This window comes from Prionailurus bengalensis, chromosome E4 (assembly GCF_016509475.1).
Source record: "Prionailurus bengalensis isolate Pbe53 chromosome E4, Fcat_Pben_1.1_paternal_pri, whole genome shotgun sequence".
Taxonomy (NCBI): Eukaryota; Metazoa; Chordata; class Mammalia; order Carnivora; family Felidae; genus Prionailurus; species Prionailurus bengalensis.
The window spans coordinates 22,167,612-22,180,014 of NC_057360.1; the positions used below are offsets into that span (position 1 = coordinate 22,167,612).

General features: G+C 36.9%; 1 protein-coding gene across 3 annotated transcripts in view; it reads right to left on the minus strand.

The window, feature by feature from the left end:
* The window catches only part of HMCN1 (hemicentin 1), a 465,703-nt gene that overhangs the window by 62,483 nt on the left and 390,817 nt on the right, over positions 1-12,403 (minus strand). For all 3 annotated transcript variants that reach the window (XM_043568168.1, XM_043568169.1, XM_043568170.1), the window contains exons 71-80: positions 12,017-12,153; positions 7,895-8,036; positions 6,736-6,880; positions 6,216-6,343; positions 5,746-5,902; positions 3,589-3,710; positions 3,226-3,390; positions 1,522-1,629; positions 725-862; positions 457-591 (exon numbers count right to left, since the gene is read on the minus strand). In XM_043568168.1, the coding sequence (XP_043424103.1) occupies positions 457-591; positions 725-862; positions 1,522-1,629; positions 3,226-3,390; positions 3,589-3,710; positions 5,746-5,902; positions 6,216-6,343; positions 6,736-6,880; positions 7,895-8,036; positions 12,017-12,153 (1,377 nt within the window). The remainder of the gene's footprint in view (positions 1-456; positions 592-724; positions 863-1,521; positions 1,630-3,225; positions 3,391-3,588; positions 3,711-5,745; positions 5,903-6,215; positions 6,344-6,735; positions 6,881-7,894; positions 8,037-12,016; positions 12,154-12,403) is intronic.

Consider the following 12,403-nt stretch of genomic DNA (forward strand, 5'->3'; position numbering starts at 1 on the left):
ACAGAATAATTTTTGCCTGTCAAATTGCTTAACTGTAATTATGATTTTTTTGTTTCATGATTTTTTATTTATGACTTGAAAAATTATGATTTGTTTTTGGAGTGGGTATTACAATGTAGTGTTTCATAATGTATCCAATGCAGTATTTTGGAGAGAATGGTTTTAAAAATCACTTTAATTATGTGCCACAATGAAATAGAGTACCAAATGGAAGTTTGTAGAAGTCCAAAATTACTCTGAGATGCCTCAGTTTTCTTACACAAACAAGGACCCTCCCCCCAAATCCCCAGACATTAACTTTTCTCCTTCATAAGAGTGATAGAAAAACGCATTGTATAATGTAAACTCAGAATGTTGACAACTATGGCAGCATCATTATTTTAGATAAATGAAATGTGGCATCCATCATTACAAGCATCTTTGCAATGAAGACATAGAGATGAATTATTTAGGTACCTTGAACATTTAATTTGATTTTGCCTAAGGCTGTACCAGCTGGATTCTGAGCCACACACATGTAAGTGCCAGCATCTTCTCTGACGGCTCTGGAGATCTGCAAGCCGCCACTAGGAAGAACTGCATGACTTTTGCCTGCGTTGCAATTGTGAAAGCAGGGTAAAAATAATTTTTATTAAAAATTCTTTTCATTAAAAGATAATACTGACTTCTGAATTATAAAACACTGGTTTTTTGTGATTTTCTTGATAGAAACACTGGTAGGTACCTGAAGCGATGACATTGATGCCTTCTTTTTGCCAAGTAATGAAAGGACTGGGTGTCCCTGTTGCCTCACATGGTAATAAAATTGGATTGTTTACAATGACGTCTAGTTCACTTGGCTGAGGCTGAATGACTGGAGGCTCTGTAAGAACCAATCAACAGAGAAAGCAATGACACCAGTTAGTGGCAGGAACATCTAAAGTAGCCGTGGGTTAAACATGCCCAGATTCATATTTCCAAATTTTTAGTGATCTGATTGTGCTAGGGAGAAGAAAATATTGACCATAGTACATTTTTTTGAGTCTTCCAACTGTAGGCAGTTTCCATTAGAAGACTAGAAGCAGGGGGCGCCTGGGTGGCTCAGTTGGTTGAGCCAGCTCATGATCTCAGGTAATTATCTCATGGTTTGTGAGTTCGAGCCCCACATCGGGCTCTCTGCTGTCAGTATGGAGACTGCTTCAGATCCCCTGTTCCTTCCCTCTCTGCACCTCCCCACTTGCTCTCACTCTCTCTCTCTGTCTCTTTTAAAAATAAATAAAACATTAAAAAACAAGACTAGAAGCAGGAACAGATTACAGCAATTCAAGAAAAAAATAACTTAGGGGTTGTTCTGTGTGGTTTGTCATCTGTTAGGTTTTTGTTTTGTTTTTTTTTTTAGTCTTTTGACTAGTACCTATCAATCTTTCATATTCCCAAGATATTACCAGGTTTCATAACTCTAGAGAGTACATCCATCCCTTCAAGAATAAACATGACTTGAAGAAAAACCAACAAGCTTTTAATGAAAAGTAACCTTCATACCCTGGACACGAAGGGTCACGTGTCGATGTGCAGAACCAGCTGCATTCCTGGCAACACAAGTGTATCTTCCAGCATGGTTGAACTGAGTGGCAGACATTTCAATTGCTCCTAAAAAGAAAAAAAGTTTTTATGCACAGTGTGTCCTTTTTTTCTGCAACCATTTTTCTGGTTCAATAAACTAGGTTTCTCTGATTTTGTGTTTTTGTCCCTATAGCATAGTGGTGCTTGGCTTATATGCATACTTGCATCCCCTGAAGTGCCTAACACAGTGCCTTTTGGTCATTATTAATGACTTCATTTAGGTAAAATTTACAACCATAAAATTCACCCAATTAAATGTACACTTCAATGATTTTTAGCTTAATTACAGCTACATGGCACAACTATCACAATCTAATTTTTAGAACATTCCTATTACCCTAAAAAGAAATCTCATCCTATTTACAGTCACGTCTCACTCCCAACCCCAGCCCCAGGCAATCGCTAATCTCTTCACATTCTCCGTATATTTGCCCTTTCTGAACATTTCATGCATTTGCAATCATACAGATGGCTTGAGTCCGATTACCTTTGCTGTGAGCAGAGTTTGTGAGTTTCATCTGTTGTAGCATGTGCCAATTTTTGCTCTATTTTTTTTCTCTATTTTATTGATAAATAGAATTTCATTGTGTGGATTATCCATATTTTGTTTATTCATTCACCAGTTGGTGGACATTTGGATTGTTTCTCCTTTGTGTACTGTGCATAATGCTGCATGAACATTTGCATACAAGTCTTTGTGTGGACATATGTTTTCATTTCCTAGGAATGGAGCTGCTGGGTTACATGGTAACTCTGTTTAATATTTTGAGAAAGTTCCAAACTGTTCTCTTAACACAATACCTTGTGCTGAAGGGTACTTCATTTCTATTTTATGATTTTAATTGCTACCAATCTATATAGGTTTCTGAGACAGCCAAAATACTTTGCTTTAAAAGCCAAGTTCTACCCTGCGAATGATCTTCCATTATTTCTCTTCTATTGAGAAAATAAATTCCCTTAGAATAATATGTACAGATGCATAAACCCCAGGATGTTAGTTGCTACTTTAGTTTATCTCCAATGCACCCTCCCAACTTAGGGGATCAGCTTTCAGAAACACCAGTGTGAATTACCTATATTTTCATTGAGGTGAATTTTTTTTCTCTTTCAATACATAAACTTTATAAATGATGGCTACTACCACTCTCAAAAATTACCCATCCTAGCACTTATCACCCAACCTTCCCTACCTACTCAATTATAAAAACCTTGAAAACAAGAACCCTCTTAGTTTTATAACCTCAGAAACTCGGTGGAGTCTCTAACTTATTTTAGGCATTAAATGTTTGTTAAGTGAATGGAGATTCTTTTTGGCCAATGGAGGGAGTATTGCTCACTCAAAAGCAACCCATGAACTTGTAAAACCTTAGCATCAGTAAGTATGGACATAAAATTCCAATGATCACAATTATATTCAGTTATTGTTATTTTGTTTCCAGATTTTTTTTCTCTCCTGTTCTCTAATTCCCCTTCACACTCTAACTGCCTTTCCCCCCAGGTGCCTAAGTCTAGGAATGAAAATGAATTTTATTCTTTTATTTGGGTACCAAAAAAAGGCCAGGTGAAGCCATCTATTCATGATTAATCTAATCACAGATGTGTAATCACTGAGCTTGGCCTTACCTGATGACAGAATTCTATAACCGTCTCCCCTGGGAAGTAGTCTTATCCCATTTTTTGTCCAGTGGATTGAGGGAAATGGAACTCCCGAAGCAGTGCAAGTAATCACCGTTGGGGCGTGTTTGGTTACCAGGAAGTCTGTAGGCTCATCAGCTATGGAAGGTGGAACTAAAACAACAATAACAACAAGAAGAAAATACACATTTGCGACCCTTCCAGATTTCCAAACTCTTATCATACATCTTTCTTTTCCTACACTGAAAGTGAATGTTAGGTAAGTGGAAAAAGAAGCCCTGTTGTAAGGTAGTGGAATGATGAAATGTATGATGATAGTAAGTATCAATCCATACAGTAAGCCAGTTCTACCTTGGACAGTGAGATCCACAGTTCTTTTATCCTCTCCGGCATCATTTGTCACGGTGCACTCATAGGTTGCAGTGTCATCCACAGAAGGGGAAATAATTACTAGTGAACCTGAAGAAAGGAGCCTAGAAGAAATATTTCAAGGAAATGATGTACTATATATCATTTTTCATAAATGTTGGTTCAACATGGTACCATGTTGTGAATTGAGGGAAATGGAATTCTTTCCTCATGTTAAAATGAGGAGTCTCTCTGATACTTCATATATCAGACTTTTTTATATGGGCAATGGGTTAACAGAGCCCTAACCTTGAGATTTATAGGAAGCAGCTGGGTGGATTGTTCTAAGGGGGCATCCTGCATTTTCTGAATGCTTCTACCATGACCAACCATGCTCTTCTAAGTGAAATACAGTAAAATGGGCACACTGATGACAGCTATTGTTGATTGAGCATTGAATACATTCTGGCACCATCTCAACTGTTTCACATAAACTATCTCTAAATTTCACAATAGCTTTGTAGATTGGTACTTGATTATTTCCATTGACGGACGGGTAATTACAACTCTGTCTGTCTTGCATGTTTCCCTCCTTCACATGTCTCCTTACATGTGCTGGACATCTTAGAGATGCATAGTACATACATCAATAAGTCTTTTTCTAATGTCTAATCAATTAAAAACTAAAGTGATCTAGATCATTTCAAATATTTAAGAGCTTTAATAAATATACATATATTATTCTAAGTAAATCTAAATAAAATATCTACTTTCTTACTGCAAAGTGTGTGCTGATGGAATAAAAATGATTTGATTTAATGGGAATACATTTGACATGCTTTTTTATTCAATGGTATTGTATATTTTCCATAGAGTGTATATCTTCAAGTCACTAGACTCCCGCTACCCAAAGAATAAAAGGGTGATAAAGAGAGAGAAACAATAGAATTCCAAGTGAAACATTCCTGGTTTCATATTTCCTGATTATCAGAATTGATTATTGTCAAAGTAGATCTATGAGAACATTTGGCAAATCCTTTGACGAGGTATCTATCCATTAACTTAATTGAGATACAATAAATGATGCTCATCTTAAATATCAGAAATTCCTAGTGATTAGGTTAGCTTTTAAAAACCATACACTGTCATATTATGAGCTACTGGAAGTAAAGCTGGGAGAATGCAAACAATTGGAGAAAATGATATGTTCCCTCATGCTATCAAATACCTAAGGTGTATTTCAAGGTTCAGAATTTTATTTTTTATTCTACGGCTACAGCTAGTATTAATTTTACAGAATAGTTTTTCTTTTATACCAAATGATGCTTTAACTTTTTGTCTTTATAAAAATCTAAAAGGTGCTAAAAAATAAAGCAGAATAGGAATATAATCTTGCAGATCTCTCTGACCTTCATTCATAAGGTTTATGAATGGAGAAGTTGAACTTATAATTCAAAAAAAGCTTTTAGGTTGAAAAACTAATTTCACATTAAGAAAAAATATATACTCTATATACTAGCTAATTCCTCAAACATGTATAGGCTTCAAACATGTATGTAAAGGCTGTCCCCATTGTATGTATGTATATGCTGTCCCCATTGATAGAGATGAAATGTTAATTCTTTTTAAAATAATGTTTCTAGGGGCGCCTAGGTGGCTCAGTCGGTTGAGCGTCTGACTTTGGCTCAGGTCATGATCTCATGCTCTGTGAGTTCCAGCCCCGCGTCGGGCTCTGTGCTGACAGCTCAGAGCCTGGAGCCTGATTCGAATTCTGTGTCTCCCTCTCTCTCTCTGGCCCTCCCCCGTTCATGCTCTGTCTCTCTCTGTCTCAAAAATAAATAAATGTTAAAAAAATAAAAAAAAATAATAAAATAATGTTTCTAAATAGTAGGTGGGGGTTTTCAATTAAATTATTCCCTACTGGGGTGTCTGGGTGGCTCAGTCAGTTAAGCGTCTGACTTTGGCTCCGGTCATGATCTCACCGTCCATGAGTTTGAGCCCTGCTTCAGGCTCTGTGCTGACAGCTCAGAGCCTGGAGCCTGCTTCAGATTCTGTCTCTCTCTCTCTCTCTCTCTCTTTCTTTCTGCCCCTCCCCTGCTTGCACCCTGTCTCTCTCAAAAATAAACAAATATTAAAAAGTTAAAAAAAATTATTCCTTACCTGTATGAATTCTGATTTTGATCTACATTAAGAAGATGCCCATTTTTCTTCCACCTGATTGATGGTTTTGGTATCCCAGTAGCCTCACAAGCCAGAGTAGTTTGAACATTTACTGTTACAGTTATGTTGGTAGGACCCAGAGCAATGGATGGAGGAACTAAAACAAAGTCAACAAATAGGAGGGTAACACATTCAGCAAATAGTATGCCACCTGAAGTATTTCTGCCAGACTGAAATTAATCACTGGTAACTTGCCCCCTAATCATGAACTTGATCAGGCTCTGTGAATTTAAATAGTGTTGTGATGGTGCTAGCCACAGTGAAGAGAAAACATGGATCTTGACTGTTCGCAATAGAGTGTGGTACACTCGCGTAGCCCCTGATATCAAGGTCTTTATGATCTCACTGGTTTAGGCTATCAAAGAACATTTAACCCAAAGATTAGATGTCATTCACAGAAGTATATTTACCATGGACCTGTAAATCTATTCGCCTGCGGTCTGTTCCAGCAGCATTGGTAGCCATACACAAATATCGTCCAGTGTCTGTGACATGTGCTGACTGGATATGAAGGAATCCATTTTCCAAGATGGAGTATCTACAAGAAAGATCACAAGTGAAGTCCCCGGAATCAGCCTTTTCTGATTATTCACATTCTGACTGAGAGTATTTTACAAGACTTATAGTTAAATCCATTTTTTTTTGGTCTTTTCCTGCTTTAGAAATTCACAATACCCTGGGTGGAAAAGGGGGATGTTCTGCAAAGATGCATAGCAGATGGACTTGTGCCCTTGGAGGAAATATAATCATTATGTTTTTGGACATAAGCCTTACGATTATGCTTTTAAAATAGTATGTGTTGATTCTCACGTAAAGATGAGGATACTAGTATTAAATATAACAAGACCAAAACAATACATTGGAAAAAAAGATTCAAGAATTTATATTTCAGTTAGTACAGTATTTTTCGTCCTTCTCCAGAACTGTTACCTTGCGTGACCTGCAGATAGAACAGCTCCATCCTTTCTCCATGTTACCCTCGGGGTCGGCACACCCCCAGCAAGGCACTCCAATACAGTCGACCTATTTACGTGAACGACAAGACTCTGGGGGCCGCTCTTTATGTTTGGAGGAACTGCGCAAGAGAGGTATGTGGAAAACTTCATTCACATTAATAACACAGCCTGAACTAAGACTCTGAAGAGGTAATACAAGGTTAGCTTTGAGTCACAGGTACAGCTTTGCCTGCAGCTAATTCAGGTTAGTATAAACAGAATTGGGGTTTAATTCCTAAAGTCTTACTCAAGAAACTCCATGTTGAAAAATAAAGCACAGGTTGGGGGAAGGAGGTTTTAAATCCCTGATACGGTGTGTGAAATCTGGCTTTCCTGGAGAGACGCTTGACTAAAAATTAGCTCTGGTCTGATGCAAATTAAAGATGATATTTCTTATTTCTCTTTGGCCAAATAATGGTCAGGGAATGTTAGCACTGGAACAGCTTCACTTTAAATAAAGAACAGACAGTGGGCCAGTCTAATGAAAAGCACATCTGTGATTAATCATGCAAGTCTCAGAGTATGTATTTTATTAATCGTTGAGTTCATATGGGAATAGAAAACTTGAATTTTAACTTTAGTATTAGAGATATTAGTTGTGTAGGTCACTCAATATTCTGTAAAGTTTCATATAGTAACCAGAGACACTATTATGGGGAAAAGCCTGTATTATCTCCCCTGATATTGGCACATTTTAGTGTTTAGATTTTATATTTGAGAAAATCACAGTCCTGTGGCAGTCTCTGTAGCACATATACACCCAACACCAACATGAATAAAGAACTAAATAATGGACCACCTGTCATCCAGAGATTTAGTGTAACTTTCTCAATGCCTCTTATCTGAATGACACAGAGCATCAGGATATGCTGATAATGACTGGACATATATTATCCTCTAAGATAATGTACCTTTAATTAATTTTTTTGAAATATCATTTGAATATAGCCATAATACAAATACATGTTGTCTTCAAAAAATAAGATAACCACAAGAATTTATTTAGTGTGCCCATAAGAAACAAAAATGTTATCATTTCTTTGAATGCCCTTGGCTAAATTTTTAAATTGTGAAACAATGGTTAACTTTCTTACCATTTACAGTGAGAATAAATTCTCTTGTAGTCTTTCCTGCAACGTTGCTGGCCACACAAGTATAATTGGCTGTATCACTTAGATCTGCATTATTAATTTGCAAGTATCTCCCTCCAGAGAGGATTCGTACCCGAGGGCTTGCCTGGATTCAGCAAGTAAGATTTACCATTAAAATGTCAGGAAAAGAGAATAAAATATTACTTTATAACAGCAAAAAGTAATTATAGTGAACTGTGGATTGCCTGTCTTCCAGTATGCTTTGTCTGCTCCCCCTACTGTTATCCTGGGATCCAAACCCCTTGGGAACTATTTCTATGAGTGTGCTTAAGGCAAGGGCACAATCGATGTTCCCAGTTCTCCTGGCCACAATGATCCACTCAAGGATGGGCAGCTGGGCCCCAGAGAGCCCTCTGCAGGACTGTGTTGGAAGTGTTGGGGAATAAGAAGTGTTCTTTTTATTGGTATCTGGTAGTGAGGATGACATAGCCTGGTAGTGGTCTTACCACCTTGTGTGGACAGCCTGTTCTGAATCTAAAACAAAGCAAGCAGAATTGAGATTCACAGAAAAAATATCATAGATGCTTGCTTATGTGAGAAGAATCTCTGGATCTAGTAATACCTAAGACCTAAAACATAAGATCACCAATCACTGTAGGTAATAAATATCTTTAAATAATTTTTAAGTTGGTTTGAGTTTAATTCTGCCATTTACAACTGAAAGCTTCATGACTTAAATTAACTTTGCTTAACTTATAAGAAACAATGGTCCTTTAACACTTAAAAAGAAGTAAATAAATGATTTTAGTCTATGAATATTGTTAAGTGTTTATTTCGTACCCAGATGTAGAAACAAGAATTATGAAAATATAGCAACAATGAACCCTAATCTCTGCTATTAAGTCCAACTGGGAAAATAGATGTAAACAATTAATTTTGTATAACGATGCATGATGTTCATAATCACTAAAAAATTTCCAGATAGCATCAAAGACTAATATTTTCTGGTTGCATCAAAGAAGGAACTACTTCAGGGGTAGCCTAAATAAGGTTTTTTTGCCATATGGGATCTGTCCCAATTAGATATACCACTGACCTTCTAATTGCATGGGTCCACTTACAGGTGGATTTTTTTTTTGATAAATATAATTCAGTACTATAAATGTATTATCTCTTCCTTATGATCTTATTAATAATGTGTTCTTTTCTCTAGCTTATTTATGTAAAAATAGAATATATAACATATATAACAATCAAAATATATGTTGATCAACTATTTATATTATTGGTAAGGCTTTGGGTCAACAATAGAGTATTAGTAAAGTTTTTGGGGGAGTCAAAAGTTATACGCAGATTTCTGACTACATGGAAGGGTTAGTGCCTCTTGTCTCCATGTTGTTCAAGGGCTAACTGTATATTTCTAATGAAAAGAGTTGTTCATATTCAAACATGCAGTTCACCTCTTTATTTTACAAGGTCATGTATTTTCTTTAGGCCTTTAATTGCTATAGGGGCTCCTAGTGATAAAATTTTATTACCTCTGATGAGAATAAGTGATTTCTTAAACATATGGCAAGTTCTATAAAATATCTATTTTTAATTTTTTTATATGGGTATAGCAGGGTTTCAGGCTAATAAAAAAGGTCAGAGTTGATTCTTAATAATGTTTTTGTTCCATGAATATCAGTAAGTTCTGCTAACTCATCAAGTCTCATATAATTTTCTCTGGTCTCTTTCCATTGGCCACCAATGATTCTTCCAAATTTAACTTCGTTCATCAGATAGAATCTTATTGTCAGTTGATGATCTTGCTTCCTATTCCATGGAGAAAATCAAAGCCCTGTGCCTGCAGTTCTCTCCTCCTCCTACCTTACTTAATGAATGCAACCTTCCTTTCTATCTTTCCATCTCTGTGGAAAAGGTCAGCCCTTCTGTCCAAGGGTGATTTCTTCACTTGTGACCAGGGTCCCATTACTTCTCTAACTCATGTTATTCTCTAAACTTCTTTCTCTCTCTTATATCTTCAGTCTCTTATGTATGCAAGTCTTCTACATATTTAAAGAATAACCCATAATTATTTCCATTCCCTCTTCTTCCTTAATTCTCCCAACAATGGTAGCCTACCCTTTCCTTTGATTACTCTGTTGAAGAACGATTGTTCAGATCTTTTTACTATTTCTGTGTATTGCCAAAGTCATGGACACAACTTAATTGTATCTTAGCATGGTCTCTGTTAACCACTCCTTCTCTTTTCCTTGGCTTTTAGTACACCAGTGTCTCCTGTATTTAATCCTATCTCTCTGAGTCCTCCTTCTCAGTTCTGTTCTTCTTCTCTTCTTCCTTTGCTCGCCTTGTAATTATCAGTGTTGCCTTATGCTTTATTCTCATTTACAGATTTTCTCACACATTCTTATGTATGCTTTCTTATGCATTTCTTATGTATGTACATCTCAAGCATTCTTATGTATGCTTTCTGGTCAACTTCATACAAACCAATGGCTTCAACAAGTGGTCATACGACTGAGGACTACCAAGTCAAAGACGTTTTTGATGAAATAGGGACCTATACTTCTTAGTGCTTTTTAGAATCTCCACTAGGATAATATATCAGTAATTCAAACTCAAAATATCTGAAACTGAATTCATCTCTTTTTCATAACCATTGAACTCACCCTGTCCCAGCACTAACATCACTTGTTCATAGCTGGAATTATTCTAAACTTCTCCATCATCAACATTCACTCAGTCTCTGTCTGAACACCTAATAGTTTTGAGTAAAATGCACATATGGGAGATAAAACTATGGAAAAAATGTCAGAGCATGAAAGGTCTTGTGAGCTAAGTGGAGTAGTTTAACATGAATCCTGAAATCTATGGGGAATAATCAGAGTATTTTAATCACGGTCTACTTCAGCTACAAGCTACTTGCAGTTCCTGGAAGAACAGCACTCCTTTCCCTGAAATGGCTTTGTGGATGCCATTATCTATCATTAGAATTTCCCTCTTCTTTCTCACCCAACATCTACTCATCATTTAAAACTGATTTTACCCTTTTCAAGAAGCTCCCCTGAGCTGTCCCTTACCCTGGAGTCTGAGTTACTAGCTTCTCTTCTGTTTTTATAAAACGTTATACCTTGCGCTAACATATGAGTTGTATCCATGCTATAATCTTTGATTTACTTCTATATCTTTTCAAGTAGTCTGTGAGCTCCTTGAAGGTCAAGACTACTCTCAGTAGCAATTATAGTGCCTATCATTACAGTAGAGGCACAATAAATAGAGAAACTGAGGCACATGAACGTTAAGTGATACCCATGATAATTTCACATGCAAGTAACCCCCAGTTAGCATCCAGTCTGTTTTTGGTCCCTTGGTGTGATTTGGTGGTGGCGGAAGTTCTTCTGCCTTAGGGGTTAGGGGACTTAATCTTCTTTTATAATTAGAGACAATTAGCACAGTAAGTTATACTAAGGATGAGGAGGAACAAAAGGGGAAAAAAGCATAAGTAATGACTAGGATAGGAACAATCAGAACATTCAAAGTCAAGGCTTTGAACCAACACTAAAAGGCAATTTAGGATCCTGGGCTGTGACACTCAGTGACAGCAGACAGATATCACATGAGAATGGGAAGCTTTAGAAAGCCAGTAAGTGTGTTCTTCAAGGATTCCTGTCTTATAGTCTTGGCATCCAAGGGTATCACCTAGATTCTGGGGGTCCCTCCTGAGGTCCTGGTTTATTCTAGAAAAATTCAGTAAAAGGTTTGTCCAAGACACTTAGTAGGACAGGCCAGTGCTTTTGAGACTCAGATGGTTTATTCCCTCTCAAGTAAAGAAATAGCTGAGTATTTCAAATCCAACTTTAATCCATGGGCTCCAGGAGATACATACTTGGGCCAATTTACAGAGTGTTTGAATCAAAATACCTGTCTTTTGACCCATAGTTAGGTATTAACTACCTGAGTGAAGGTTGAGAAAATAAGGCTGATTAAAAGATCCTGTGCCCCCCCCACCCCCGACGCAATGTTGAATAACAGTAGCCTGATGTTTGGTTTTGTCTACCTAGCGAAGACTCCTCAGCTGATTTTTTTCCTCAAAATGGATATGCGGAATTTAGGAGGATTTACCTGTAACCGATCTCCATTTTTAAGCCAAGTGATTATAGGTGGGGGCACTGCATCTGATTTGCATTCCAATGTCACTTGTCTGTTCCGTAACACAGTGAAATCCTGGGACTCATCAGTTCCAGCAATATTAGGGGGTACTGGGTATAAGAACAAACATATCAGAGGCTTGCAATAAACAAGATGTAAAATGATCTGTATTATCTTAGGTTTTCAACAAATGTTACTCCTGTTATGTAAAATAAGAGGCATAAACTTAAAACATTACGCATTAAATTTATGATATGGATGACTACAAATAGTGGACTTTTTTTTTAAGCCTTACTCTGTACTTTCAGACACATAGAGTAATGAAATTCTTCCAAGAGCCACATGAATGACAGGATAAGT